At 51.8% G+C, this 14,975-nt stretch overlaps 1 protein-coding gene across 1 annotated transcript; it reads right to left on the bottom strand.

Moving 5' to 3' along the window:
- Positions 1 to 10,451: 10,451 nt before the first annotated feature.
- NKX2-5 (NK2 homeobox 5) lies at positions 10,452 to 11,991 on the bottom strand. Its single transcript, XM_057383505.1, has 2 exons — positions 11,697 to 11,991; positions 10,452 to 11,059 (listed from the first exon to the last, which is right to left on the bottom strand). Exons 1-2 carry the CDS (start codon positions 11,989 to 11,991, stop codon positions 10,452 to 10,454), a joined length of 903 nt encoding a protein of 300 aa, XP_057239488.1.
- Positions 11,992 to 14,975: the final 2,984 nt, after the last annotated feature.

Below are 14,975 nucleotides of genomic sequence, written 5' to 3'. Positions count from 1 at the left end.
CGTCTCCGCGGGCATCAGCGCACACCAGCCCCTAGAGATAGAACCGCGTATATATAGAACCACATGAAAGCTTTTTGCTTTCTTCTTTTCAACAGCGGCAGGGCTGAGTGTCACATCCAGGGACGCTTTRGGACCTGACCCCGCCGGGTCTGCTCCCGTTGTAGCCGCGGGTTCTTCAGTTCGCGTCGSTCCGGGAGGGATGGGGATGTGAAATCCAAACCCTCCCGCGCTGCAAAGCGATGTTTTGTCGTCCTGATAAAGCCTCAAAGACCGGGCAGGGGCGGCTCGCTGTCCCTTTATCTTCAAAATGGACAGCGGGACAAAACTTTCCTGTTTGGGTTATTGGCTTTTCGTAGGTGTCACCCAAGCACTGAGCAGTTATTGCTGCTGCTGATGGCAGATAACTCTGTCAGTGGCATCTGGGTGCTGACACTGTGGCCAGCCAGCCTGAAAGGAAGATAAGATTYTTCTATATTGAGCAAGTCTATTGATCCGGTCGGCCTCCTGTCCTGTGTCTGATGATAACTTGATGTTTCCAAGACAAACAAACCTTCCCCTGCTCGGTATATTGAGATATGACAATTTTTAGTGCATATATATATTCTACAAAACTTGCTGTTTTCAATATAAGCAAGCCTCCCCCTGTTCTGTATATGTAAAAYAAATTACGTACGTGTATCAGTGCTGTGTATTTTGGATTAAATAATGAAGGATTCCTTTCTCAGCTGTATTCTTAGAAGATGCTGCATTTGCTGTTTCTCATTTGGAAATGGAATTGCAAATACTGCTGAGGATCATCMTGTTGTTCCCATTAGTTTAAATCTCAGAGATGATGTTTTAAAGTAACTAAAACAAAAATGAAAATAGTTTCATGGTAGTGGCTCCTGTCTTTCACTGACTGGCTTGTGCCAGTAGTCTGCTTATTCAAAACCAGCTAGCCAAAAATAAGAAATAATTTTTTTTTCAAAAATTAAGGAAGAGGAAAACCAAAACCACCACTCTCTTTCTCTTCAGATTTATTTAAAATATTTTTGTCTTTGATAATTGCAGGCTTTGACCCAAAAGTTTGGGTCCTCCAAAAGTTTGAGTTCCTGATCTTTCACAGATTTTATGGTAAATAACTTTGTCGCAAATAAATAAGGAATGCTCGTGCTGAAAGACAACGAGTGGCAATTTACGTTCTCATTAATGGAAGTTAATTTTTGTGAAGATGTAGGTGTATATTTAGGTTTGCAGATTTCAACGCGAGCTTCCTGGTCTTATCACCTCGTCACAAAGATGTGTCTGTCAGAGGATYCCAGAGGAGATAGGGAGGAATTGCCAGCTGGGAAAGCCTAATTCTTGCAACAACAAGCAGTAAATAGAAGGAAATAATAGAAGGAAAATACTTTTTAAGTATTTATTCTATTTTTTTCCTTCTATTTAAGAATAGAAGGAAAAAAACTTTTTAAGTTCAGAACTAAACTGCAGAGGAAAAAATTGCCCCTGCAAGAGGGAAATGGCAGCAGAGCTATTTTGGTGGATTAAAGCCAAAAGATAGCAGCAGTTCYCTCTGCCTGGCCCGGGGCTCTGGATGGAGTGGCTCTGTAGCAATAATGTGTTGTTAATTCACATATCTCAGCCCGATTCCTGGCAGGTTCCCTGGYCCTGACCCCACGGGAGAAGTTGCTGTGGGTGAGCAGAGCCGAGGGTCCCTCGGAACGTGTCCATCAGCCCCAGACGCTGCTGCTGACAAATGACATTTTCTCTGCCTTTSTACTCCAAGGGTGCAAGATGTGACGTTTTACATCCAAGATCAATTATTTTTAACTGAGGAACGATAGCCCTGCGTCTGAATTATCTCAGGGCTTAATTCACATCAGTTCAAGCTTTTCAAAGGCTTATTAAAATTCCTTAAGTGTGTCCAGCTTATCAGCAGTTGAGTGTCGAGGGCATTATACAAATGCTGCTATTGGAAATCGCTGTGAAGTTTTGTTTGGCCATATTATTCTCATATATATTTATTATGCCTGGGACTATTAATACTACTTAGTACTTACATGATTCCTTTCATCTGGTGATCGTAAGGCATTGCTCAGGGAAGCAAGGACTGCTCTCCCCCTTCTAAATACGGGGAAACTGTCACGTCCAGCAGCTGTGTCTCAGATTTAACTCTTCCACTGAGTCCTGCCAGCCTTGGCTCTGTCTGATCCATCACATTTTAACAGGACTTGGTTTGTTTGTGCTGCTGCAGTGCCTGAACCTTGTGGGTGTGGGCAAACACGGGACAGCAGAGCTGCTCCTTTGCCAAGGCACCTGTGGTGCTGGAAAATGTGTGGATTAATCKAATATAATCAATATAAATCAATATAAACTGGCAGCGGGAAGGAGGTGATCCTGAGCAGAGCAGAAACGGGCTCAGCGCCCTGTTATGGAGCAAAGGAAAGTTTGAGAGGAGAGCGGAAGAGTTTTTGTCATTCTCAGTGTCCCCACTCTGGCAGGAAATCTGAGAAAATCTGAGCACGGAGCTGGGATTCCACTGAAGCTGCAGGAGGGGATGCAAAGGGCAGGGATGGTCTGGAGAGCTGTGGGTGTTCCATGCTCCTGTGCCAATCCCCAGCAGTGGCGAGGGAGCAAAAACCTTGATTGTTGCATAAAAATGCTGTCCTGGCATCTGACAGAGCTGTGGAAGGTTGGGATGGGGTTGTTGATGTGCAGGAATATCCACTCAGAAATCTTTGGGGTTAGTTTGCAAGTGTTTTTTGCTTTTTTACTTTTTTTTTTTACTTTTTTTTCCCTGCAATTTAACTCATTTCAGGCAGCGGTGAAAGTTTAGATTTCGTTGACATTTGTGTTTACTCCACACCGAGTTCCTGTCTGACGAAGCATTCTGAGCAGCTGATCATTTATTCCAGAAGCCACTAGGTAGCACTGTGAAATAAAGTTCTGCTGCCCTGAACAAAGAGCTGCCCGTTCCAGCGTGGCTGRGCTCAGCGGGCAATAAAGGCACCGAGGGTGGGTTTAAAACTTGCCCCAGCCTTGGGTTCACAGCCAGGTGTGGGAGGAATGACACTGTCAGGGGAGTTTGGGCTGGACATAAGGGAAAGATGCTTTACAAAGTGTCTGACCACCCTCTGGGGGGAAAAGCTTTCCCTAATTCCAACCTAAACCTTCCCTGACACAGCTCCAGCCAYCCCTGGGTCCTGTCACTGCTCACCAGGGAGGAAAGATCAGTTCCTTGTATTGTCTTGATTTAATACATCCAAGGGTTATTCTGAAAGAATGGAGTCAGTAATTTGTTTTAATTAAACCTACTTTAGTCTTTGGTTTATTAATCCCCTAAAATGATTCAAATAAGGTAATTTGCCAGTTTTATTTTGTAACTTTTGAGCCTGAACGAGTTAACAGGTTACCCTTTTTGCATTTTAACTCAGCTCCACAAAATCAGTGTGTGATATCCAAACTGCAGAGCTGCCTGTGCCCGTTTCCATTTCAATTCCCAGCAGCCAACGTGTGTTCCTGCAGCAGCACCATATCACTGCTTTTTAAAATTAGCCCTGGCTTTGGCTGCTGCAGGGACAGGAGAAATGATAAAGGGATTGAGCATCACGCTCTGCCAGAGCTGCTGGGCTTAAATCATCCAGTTACAGGAACCCTGAGCTGCTGCTGGAAAGATCTGCCCGGGCYCTGGCTCCAGGGGTCACGGGGAGTGTGTTGGGCACTGTCAAATGCTTTGGGGAGCTCCAGTGCTGCCTGAGGAGCTGCAAATTCACGGGAGGAAATTGGTTTTGTGTATTTGCTGTGGCTGTACCTGATGCAAGGGGGTTTCTAGCTGTAAAATCAAGTAATTAGATGAGATGGACTTTCAAAGTCCCTTCCAAAGGAGTTATTCTATTCTAAAATTATTCCAGAAGGACATGGAACTGTTGGAGCAAGTCCAGAGGAGGCCACGAGGTTGATAAGGGAACTGGAGCACCTTCCCTGTGGGGACAGGCTGGGAGAGTTGGGGCTGCTCAGCCTGGAGAGGAGAAGGGTGTGAGGAGATCCCAGAGGGTCTAAAGGGGTGACAGAGGGACAGGAAAGGGACAATTCACCAGTAACTGGAGTGACAGGACAAGGGGAATGGGCTCACACCGAAAGAGGGGAAATGTGGATCAGAAATGTGGAGGGAATTGTTCCCTGTGAGGGTGGGGAGGCACAGGGTGCCAGAGAAGCTGTGGCTGCCCCTGGAAATGTCCAAGGCCAGGCTGGACAGGGCTTGGAGCAGCCTGGGATGGTGAAAGGGGTCCCTGCCATGGCAAGGGGGGATGGATGAGCTTTGAGGTTCCTTCCAACCCAAACCATTCCATGATTGTGCACGAAATCCCTTTTTGGAGATTTCCCACTCTCCGGGAAACACACACAGTCAAAGATACTTTGCCCTGTAAAATCTAAGACTATCTCTGGTCCTGGGGGAGCCAAGACCATCCCAGCTTAAGCTGAACCAAAACAGCTCATTTTGCCCTTACCACAGCCTGAATTACTCCACATTTTCACCTTTTATAGGCTGGGCCACCCTGGCTTAGAGCAAAATAACCTCATGGCCTCACCTGCTGCTCAGGAGGGCGTCTGTTAACGCTTGTGGGGTACAATTCCCTTCATCTGGCTCCCTCTGCAACATCTGCAGCCGAGTTAGGTGGGATTTCCATCCCCTTGAGGATTTATGGCGACCTCCCAGGATCCTTATCAGAGGATCAATGTGCCCCTGACACCTGTAGATCAACATAAACTTGACCCTTGTTCCTGACAGATCCATCACCACRGAGCCCTTCCTGGAAAGCATCYCCRGGGTGGGAGGAAGYRATGGTGGCACAGAAGAACCCCCCCAAAATAAGGTCAAGAGTCAAAWTGATAAAGGAAGGCCAAGCTTGTGGTACCCAGGCAGAAAATCAGGGTAAAAATGAGGGGAGCAGCTCAGAGAGGATCCCTCAGGACCAGGGGATGGACGGTCCTTGAACTCTCTGCCTCTGTAATTCCACACATGAGGTGAAAGAACCATCTCAGGATTCCACAAACAAATGTCAGAGCTGCAATTAAAATTGGCTTCTCAGTCTCAAGATCTCAAAACTCTGAGTTTACCCCCCCAAAAAAAAGCAAAGCAAAAAGCTGTGGATGTTGCAGCAATGACAAGCAGCTCTGCAGGGCTCCATTTTCCCAGACTGATTTTATTTAAATTTTATTTCACCATGAATTTGTCCACAAAATGTCAGTGACTCAAAAAAAAAAGTCATCAATTCTGTATTTAAGGAAAAGAAACACAGAATGGACTCCTTAGGCCCACACTTTTTATTAACTGATTTTGAACCTCCTTTATTTTCAGTACCCTCAGAAGTGATTAGGATGTTATCTTGGTTGATAACAGGAATTATCCCAAAGATTTTTCCTTTTAAAGCATTGGACCAAGGAATTTTGAAGGCGCGCACGAAAATCTGCAATATTTGTGGTGTTATTTTATCTTAATAATAACAAAAGGTTGTAAGTGGGAACTGATTGCTCAAATGGGCTCTCCATTCCCAGCCACCTGTTCCTGGATCTGAACCCCACTCCTGTCTTTTACCTGAGTTCTGTTCCTCTTTCTGGAGGTTTAATTTCCCTGGGGTGTGAAATGAGGATCCCAGGAGATTTCAGGGATGGGGGGGCTCTGATAAGTAACTTTGTGTGTGTGTGGCTTTGAAAATCTAATCTGAAAGAACTGAGGAAGTGGAGATAGAAAATAAAAACGAGCAGGACCAAAGCAGGTCCTTGACTGCAGCCTTGGTGGGATGCTGAGCGTGCCCTGCTGCTCCCAAGGTGGATTTTTGTTTTTTGTCCTGCACAGGCACTGCCCAAAYCCATCCATCATCTCCTGCTGTGCCCTCGCACCTCCTGTCTGCTCAGCAATTAAAACCYGAGCTAACGAAGGCAGCAGGACATGAAAGGGCTCTTCAGGAGYTGATCAAAGGGGCAGAGCATGGGGWTTTCACTGCCAGAATAGGACTGGAAAAGGTGGTCAGGAAAGAAAGAAAAGCAAAGAGGATTTTTGGAAATTAATCTAGAATTGTCCTATTTCTTCCAATGTGCTGCACAGGGCGGGTGATTCTCTCCTGTGCTCTCATTTTTGGTGGGGAAAAATACCGAATATTCATGCTCAGTGTAGATGGGAAATAATCTTTCTGTGTACACAAATGGAGTGCTCCAGGTAATGCTGCCACTGAGGAATGGAATGGGAAATTTGATTTCCAGTTCTAAGGCCTCATTGTGTAAGAAGTTATTAAGATTTCAGTTCTGGGGGTGAAATATTGGTGGAGTCTGTTTTTACTCCTCTCAGTTCTGGGGCCGGGCTGTGCAGGGATAGAGTCAGAAATACGGCTGATGGACTGCTCAGGGKGATCTTGTCTCTAAATGGGTTTTCCTTGCTGAATGAAACTCTGGAAAGGCAGGGTTTAAAGTGACCGCWGGAGACAGGGAGGGATTTTCAGGTGATGTATTTTGTGTCACTGCTAAACCTTGATGGATGAAGTTGCACGAATGTATCGCCAGTGCTSGATTTTCTGCTGGGAGAATTCTCCACTTCCCTCTCTTTCAGCGTCAAAATGTAACGTGAATTTCGTGTTTTAGGCAATAACAAACCACCCCGGAATGAAAAATCGGACTCCGGCCTGAAAGCCCATCCCTTCCCGCTTTGGAGTGGCATTTTAAAGGTGTTGATTCTTCTTAATAATCCCCATTAACAAGAAATCACTTACTGCTGATAGCGATCTAAACTGATGTCAGTGAGATGAATTAGGAGCAGGGGCTGGCCAGAGAAGGTTGTTGATCTGTTGTTTTCCTGCCGAGCTTCTCAGGAACATGGAAACACTTAATTCCTGCCGGGATCACATCTTGTTTTCTGGCTCCAGAGAATAACTTCCGACGTGAAAACTCCTTGAACTTAAGGAATAAAATTCTGCCCACAAGTGCGCTTTAGGAACGGCATGGRTGTCATTTGGGGAAAATAGTTACTTCAGTTCCTACAAAACTTCTAAAGGGAAAGGGATTTGGGATCAGTGCCTTACAGCTGGCGATTTGTTCCTGTACAAATTGTGTGAATTCCAAAGAGTTTGGATAAACTTGCCATGTGCAGTTTGTCTCAAGGAAGCTGAGCTGGTCTTGTTCTGTCACCTTCAGGTGGAGCTGGGGCACTGAATTCTCAAAAAAAAAAAAATTAAAAAAGCTGGGCTGAAACAGAGCAGTGAATACCAGTGCCAGGCTGAGTAATCCCCAAAAAATCTGAAGGAAGAGCGAGATCAAATCCAAGTGCAAATCTTATTAAAAGCTTTTTCCTGCACCCCTCAGCGTGACCCCCGGCACTGGGAGGATCTCTGATTTCAGGTTCCCTGGGGAAACGCCAGGATCCTCTGGAACTTTTCCTAAGCACAGGCTTTGAGTGTTGCTCCAGAGATGGGAAGCCCTTCAGGCTCGGACAGGAATATGCCAGATTGGAAATGTGCAGTTTTTCTGAGCCTTTGGTGCTTTCGGAAGTCCTGGGGGAACCTTTTGCCGCTGCCTGACCCTGCGGGCTGAGCCAGCTGTGGAGCTGCAGCGGGAAGTGAGGCTGATTTGGGGAGCAGGAATAGGGGAATTGGGATGTCTGCAAACCCAGGGAGCGCCCCACGGCAAAAATCAGCGTGCTGGGGGTTAATTCCTGCCGCATCTCCCTTGCGTTTCCCACTAACCCAGCKGATGGAAGGTGTTCACCCGCGGCTGCTGCTGCCCCTGCCCGCTCTGCCTGCTCCACCTCAGCCTTCTGCTCCTCCAAAATCCCCTTCTGAACCGGCTCCAAGGCTCCGGCTGCTGCTGCTCCCAGCCCCGGGCTCCTCCTGCCCCGCATCTGCTCGGGATGCAGCTCCCGGGGAGCTCGGGGAGGAGGGGAGAGTGTGAGCAGAGCCGGAGGAAACTCATCCCTGCTGGGAATGAGCACAGTGCAGTCCTGGAAATCAGACCCAAAGCTGGTGCCCAGAACAGGGAAAATCCCTCTGGATATACAGATTTCTTGACAGCTGTAGCTCTGAGATATTATGGGAGGAAAAAAAAACATGTTTGAAGAAATAAGGCGTCTGAGRAAGGGAAGGGATGTTGGGAGATGTGGAGAAGGATTCTGTGTTGATGGGGGGGTTAGTTTTTCCCGTGGCTTTTTCTGAAGTTTCTCTGTCTTGTTTGTCCCCTTAATGAAGGCTGCTCAGGCCCAGCTTTTGAAAATAGTGGTTCAGGTTTATTAAATCTCAGTGCCTTCCTCCACGGTAACTCAGACCTTGTAGTGTGTGCTGAGGGCTCCCTGCGTGCTCTGACCCCGGCCAAGCTCTGCCGTGGGGACACCAGGAGTGGGATGGCAGCGCTGTGAACATTTTACAGCTCAGGCAAACCGAGGCCCCAAACTGTGACTCCCCCCACCCCTCAGTTTAATCCCAGCTTTCTCCTGCCCCCTCCATTCTGTTTTTCTGGAGTTCTCACGAAGGTGGGCATCCTTGGCAGGACATTTTCCGGCTGACCCACTGCCCCTCTCCCATCTGTGTGTCCTTCCAATGCAAACCCTGGGTGGGAAGATGGCAAAGCCACCCCAGAGATGGTTTGAAACGAGGGGAAGTGCCCTTTGCTTTTCCCTGGCATGCCCTGGGTACTTGCTTCAGGCTGGCAGCCCTGGKCCCCTTTGGCACAGCCCCCATGTCCCTCTGGCTCTCGGGGGAGCACCCCGAGGTAAATTCTCCCCGGGATGAGGCCGTGGGTCCCTCTCTGGCCATTCCTGAGCCCCAGACGGGTCAGGTGTCTGCACCCCACGCTGCATTCAGGGATTTGGGGCAGCACCCAGGGCTCCTCCTGCGTTTGCAGAGATCGGAGGGAGGTGGGAGCTCCTTACCCGCTCAATCCTCCCTCGGGGGTGTGTGGGGTTGGGAGAGAGGGATGGAGRCTGCAGGCAGCTTCCATTCCCCGGCAGCCTTTCATCCTGTGTCCCAGGGCCACAGCCACCCTGTCTCCATCCCTGTTTACTGATGGGGCCGATAGGGCCGAGGCAGGAGGGGTTGCAGGTTCCCTTAATCGCCCTGTCACCGGCCGGACAGTCTCAGACACTCAGAGGATGTTGTGACTGCGCTGAATTACAATGTTTGTTGTTTCTCACTCCCAATAATTGACATTTGATAGCGACTACTGTAAGAGCGGCCRAGGGGCTGGGGCAGAGGCAGAGGGGCGGCAGGAGCCGGGCTCTGGGGAGCTCTGTTCGCTGTCCTGAGCAGTTTGGGGACAGGGGGGGTCCTTTGTCCCTCTCTCCACTGGCTCAGGCTGTGGAGGGGCTTTGAAAACCTCCCATGGATGCGCCGGCGGCGGTTTGGAGGCTTTGGTTCACGATTTGGGTGCCGGTGCCTCTCCTTGCATTGCATTTTTTTTGTGCAGGGAAGGAATCGGTCCCTCTCCCGACTCTCCCGGAGACGGGGAACGATGGGGTCGGTCCCGATCCCAGCCCGGGGAGCAGACAGGACACAGCGTGTGCGTGACGGTCCTGCCCAAGCTGCGAGCTCGAAAAAAGGCTTTCAAAACTATTTTTAAAATTCCTTAAAATACAAATATCGTTCGCAGGCGGCAAAACGGGAACGCCGAAGGTACGGAAGGGCTACACAACCCGGCAGGAAAAGGTTTCCGGAGCGGGGCGGCCCAGGAGAGCCCCCGGGACGGGCGGGTCCGCAYCCACCGCCCCCCGCCCGGGATGCGCAAGGAACGCCAGGGACGCCGAGGTTCAGCCACTCTCTTTAATGACAACTCGCTGATCTCCGTCAGCTCGTACAGCAAAGGGCAACACGTACCGAGGGGCGGACAGTGCATTTCCATACTAACTCACGGTTTAGTGCATCACCCGACAGGACCTGGCGGGCCGGAGGGTCTGTGTCCCTCGGCCGGGGTGGGGTGGGGTGGCGTGGGGACCTGTCCTCATCCCTGCCCGGGCCGGCAGGAGCAGCCCCGCAAGGGACACCGGGGGTGGCGAGATGCTGAACTGACCGAACAGCGGGGACCGGACGGGAAGTGCAAAAATTAAATGTGGATGTCAATAATAATTAGTATAGAGTAAAAGTTTAAAAATAAAAATAGAGTCGCGGGGCTTGGYTAGGTGTTGTTGGGAACAAGTAGAGAGAAATTACCGGCTGGTTTGTGGGAAGRAAGGAGGGGGATTACCAGGGTGAAGAACCCTGTGGAAGGGGAGCGAGAGGGGCCGGGAAATGCGGGCAAACCCCGCCGGAGCGCAGCCACCGCACGAAATACCGAACCACCCCCCGTCAATAGCCACCACACTCGTGAGCTCCGCCGGGATGCTCCACCGAGCCCTCCTCAACCCCCCGCAGCCTGGAAATGTCCCGAGCCCGGCTCGCAGGCGCGGCCGATCCCCTCCATCACCGGGGGTCCGTGGGGGGAGCGGGCTGGGGGCGGCTCTACCAGGCTCGGATCCCGTGCAATGTGGAGATGCCCGCGTTGCCCTGCGGGATGGGCGTTTGCACCGAATTCAAGTCCCCCACGCTGAAGTTCATGAAGTTGTTGCCGGCCGCCGAGGGCTGCATGGGCTGCATGGASGGGTAGTTGCAGTTGTAGTTGGCGTTGCAGGCCGGGCTGTTGTAGTTGGTGTACGCGGGGTAGGCGTTGTAGCTGTAGGGGTTAATGCTGACATTGTAGGGCGAACTGTAGGGGGAAGATTCCCCCAGGCAGGGCTTCCCATCGCGCACCAGCACCGGCACCGCGATCCGCCGAGGGGGAGGGATCCCCACCATTTCCAGRGTCTGGTCCTGTCTCTGCCTTTTGCATTTGTACCTTCGGTTCTGGAACCAAATTTTCACCTGGGTGGAGGTGAGCTTTAGGACGTTCGCTAGGTGGTCTCTCTCGGGAGCCGAGAGGTATTTCTGCTGCTTGAACCTTCTCTCCAGTTCGTAGACCTGGGCTTGTGAAAAGAGGACGCGAGGTTTCCTCCTTTTCCTCTGTCTGGGGCGCTCGGGATCTTCCAGGTCTCTTTTCTCCTGCTCCAGGCTCTTGTGTAGGGAACACAGATCTGCAGCAAAATAAACAGGCAAAGAAAAACGGGGAAGGAAAAAAATGTGTAAAAAATGATAAATCAATATTTAATAAATAGCGTGCAAACATGAGAGAGCCCCGGCTCTGCCCCGGCCTCGCAGGCCACTGTGGCCACCCGCTTCTGCGGGAACAGGACCGGCCCTGCGCCGCTCTTTAAGTGCCCCTTTAGCAAATTTTCCTTCTCTTTTGTCTGAAAACAACCGTGCTCCGTGCACTGCTGTGAGCTGCGCCCGCCGGTGCCCCGACCTGGATTCATCGCACGGAGCTTTGTGCTGAATCCCACCGTGACCCCGACGAGTTCGGAATCGGATTTGTCACCCGRTTTCTGTGTCCCCCTGCAGCTCTGCCCGTCCCGTTGGGCAGAAGAACAGCCCCGGCCCCGCTCGGGGGTCTCGGGCCGGGGTGAGCGGGACCCTCCCCGCGGTGGGGTCAGCCCCGATTCTGCAGCGCTGGGCCCGACAGGGAATGAAGCTGCTGCCGCTCACGGAGCCCCGAGACCGAGCGCAGCCCCGCACCGTCCCCTCTTCCCCCGCAGCCCTTGCACCCCCGGCTGGGGATCACCATCCTCCTGCCCTCCCGATTTCTCCGTTCCGGGGAGCAGCACTTGGCTTTACCTTTCTTGTCTGCCTTGGCCTCCTTGGCCGAGTCCATCTCCACGTAACTTTTCGCGTAGTAGGAGCCGGGGAAAGCGGCGGTGTTTTTGGTGGGGGGCGGCTCGGGCAGCTCCTCCCGCAGGTCGGGCAGGGCTGGGGGCTCGGCGCTGAACGCCTCCTGCTTGAAGGTGGCCAGCATGCAGGACGGCGARGACAGCGACGCCAGCTCCATGGAGCCCAGGCCGCTCTGCTGCTGCTCCAGGTTCAGAATATCCTTCACCGAGAAGGGGGTCGTTGTCACAGGGCTAGGAAACATTGCGGAGGACAGCGGGGCAGCGGCCGCAGCCCAGGGTCATGGAAAAGTAGGTGGGGAGCAGCCAAGGTGGAGCAGCGGTGGAGCGTGGGCTCCCGGAGGGGGCACATAGCATTCCCGCGAGGAGCCTKGACTTGTGCACTGCGGGCAGGTAGGAGCGGACCATAAGGCCGGGGAAGGAGGGACTAGGCAGTTTTTGGGTGACTTTAGCTTTCTATTGGCCAACATTGCCGTGATGGTATGAGAGATGCAAAGTTCCATGTCACCTAATATAGTAATACATCTCAAAAACATCTCCGCTCTTTTAAAGGGGCGGCACTGCATTTATCCGGCTTTTCCAGCCGCCGGGGTTGTTCATCCATATGAAAAAAAAAAAAAAAAAAGAAGAAAAAAGGAAAGAAACAGAATGGCCTAATGTGTACAAAGTCACTATCTGACGCTATCTATCATACAGTCAGATTAAATAAACAGGCCGGGAGGAAACCATCAACCAAATATGTGCTGATTTAATTTTTTTTTTTCCCTAAGCTAGAGAATGGAGGTTTCGTTTTTCTTATTCTGCAATATCCGATGTCAGGAACTATAGAAAGCGTGAGTTCACTGCTGTGTGAAGCGCGCTCAAGGGGAAATCCRCGCTTAGGGTTTATACAGATATCCCCGAGCAGCACAGTCCTGTCGATAGGAGAGAGACCCGAACAGCCCCTGCCTGGCTTTAGAGAGGGAAATGCCATTGGATTTCCCTCCTGTTTGTTTGTAAAGCTTTCAAACAGAAAAACCAGCACTCTCTGGGGGAGGGAAAAAATTTAAAAAACAACTAAAACAAGAGCGGGTTGAAGGGGGTAAGAGAGGAATAAGTCAAACAAGCGGCCGTGGGGCTGCTGTCCCCGGCCGGGTCCCMCCAGCTCGGATGGGGTAGAGATGGGCGCTTATTCATTTAAATCGCATGGAGTCGCTAAAACAAACCTTAGCGGCAAAATCGCAGGTTGAGCGGGAGCGTTTTGGGGCTTTGTGGGTTCGGGGGGCGAGGGGGAAAAAAAAAAAAAAAAAAAAAAAAGGAAGAATCTCCTTTGTCGCTCCAGAGCCCGGCTGAGAGATGCACGGGGATGAGCTCGGCCTCGGGCTGTGGGAGCAGAGCAGAGAAACCCTAAAGGGATGCGGTGAGTTTGGGGGTCCCTTGGCTGAGCCCCGCTCTGCAAGGCTGGGAAGGTGCCCACCCCCAGGTGCCCTCCCCGGGCTGCTCCGTCCTGAACGGACCCTCCGCTGCCCCCCGGGATTTGGTGTCTGGGCACTTCGGGCTCTCTTCTGGGCAATTTAATTCAGGATGCTTTTGCGGTGGTGCTGCCCGGACCCGCAGCATCCCCGGCGCTCGCAGCCCCTCGCTGCAGCCGCTGCGGGTGCGCTGGGAGCGGTTTGCTGGAGAACAAACCCCGGCTCTGGCGATGACAGTCGGAGCGATCGCTGTGCTCGGGGACGCCTGAAATATTGCGGTTTAATGAGGGGAGGGGTCGGCCAAAGCGCCAGCTCCATCTTCGCGGCTGCGCTTCCTGCAGAATTCCCTGGGAAACAACTCGAGGGGATGTTCCTCGGTTACGGGAGAAAGGGTGAAGTGCCCGGGGAAGGTGGAGGCAGCCTCGGCTGCCCAGCTCACGCCAGGGGCCTGCGGAGGGACTTAGCAGAGCGGTTTTTTGCACCCCTGGCCCTCCGAGGGCTTTTTTAACCTCGTCGCTTTCTTTTTATTACAAACTCACAGGAATGGGCTGAATACGGACTGAAATAACGGAGTGATCCCGATCCTCCCCAAACCCAGGGCTGCATCTCAGGTTCGCCTCGGTGACATCCACACCCTACGGGATGGGACAAACGCCTTCCAAACGCTCCTTTCCTTTATCCTGGGCCGAACCTTCCCAGGTCAGGCCCGGAGATCGCACGGCAGATCCTGCTCCGGAGGTTTCCCTGTGCCCGGGGAACCCGGCGGGGCCCGGAGCGCATCCCCAGCTCCTGCCCGCCGACAACCCGGGATTAATTGAGGATTGCCGGGCTCYCTCCAGCCCCCAGTCACACGGCGGCTCCCGATCGATGTGGGCCCGGCTGCAGAGGGTGGAAGTGATTAATTGAACGATAAGCCGGAGCTATCATTTGGAATGTCATTAATGCGTCGGGGAGACATTCATTGGAGACAGACAGCGTTATCTCCGCTTTATCTTCAACAATGCATCACTTTTAATACTGCGGTTTAGAAACAAATGGGGGCTTTAGCCTTAGCCCTTCTCTTGGTGTTTATATTTTTGGAAGAATCGCAACTAGTGGGAGTCCCGGGCTCGGCCCCCTGATAAATGAACATTAGCACTTTTTAGAACTACTGTATCAACAAAAAGAGCTGCAGGGCCGCAATAATTGGTGAAAAAGCAAACACTCCGCAAAGAGAGGCCAGGTCTGCTCTGTGTCCGGCTGATTGATGAATAAGTTACTGACATACAGCAGCTCACGGACTTTCCGGGTCGGGGCTCAGCACCCATTCCTCCCCCCTTTCTCACCCCCTCTCTCCCGCTGAAGCCAGGCTCCGGCTGTCCAGCGGAAGGGACAAAGGGACCGCTTCCCCCAGCTCCGGACCCTGCCCAGCCCKGGGACCTGCTCGGGTGCCCCGGAGGAGCCGCGGGTCGGGGGCGGAAGGGCAAGACCCCGAACTCTCCCGCATCACTTTTACCTTTTGCGGACTTTTTGTTTTGATAGCGTTTAAATAATACGGAAAAAAAAAAATTAAAAAAAAAATAAAGCTAGACAAGACTCCGAGGAGCGCCCTGAAACATTTTCTGCAGACCCAGGCCCCGTGGGTGTAGGTGGGGGAGACGGGACGAAAACCCCGCTCCTGTTTTTCTGGCTGCCAGGGGAAAGTGGGGGTGTTCTGCTCCGTCCCCCGCCGGCTTTACGCTGTTTGCGGGTTGCTCTCGCTGCCCCTTCGGGACTGAGTCTGTCCTGGCCCCTCGCAG

Source organism: Malurus melanocephalus, unplaced genomic scaffold (assembly GCF_030028575.1).
Source record: "Malurus melanocephalus ecotype Western Australia unplaced genomic scaffold, MMel_1.1 scaffold_637, whole genome shotgun sequence".
In the NCBI taxonomy this organism is placed as follows: Eukaryota; Metazoa; Chordata; class Aves; order Passeriformes; family Maluridae; genus Malurus; species Malurus melanocephalus.
Note: the sequence above shows the minus strand (reverse complement) of the source record. Positions and strands in the feature narration are given on the sequence as shown.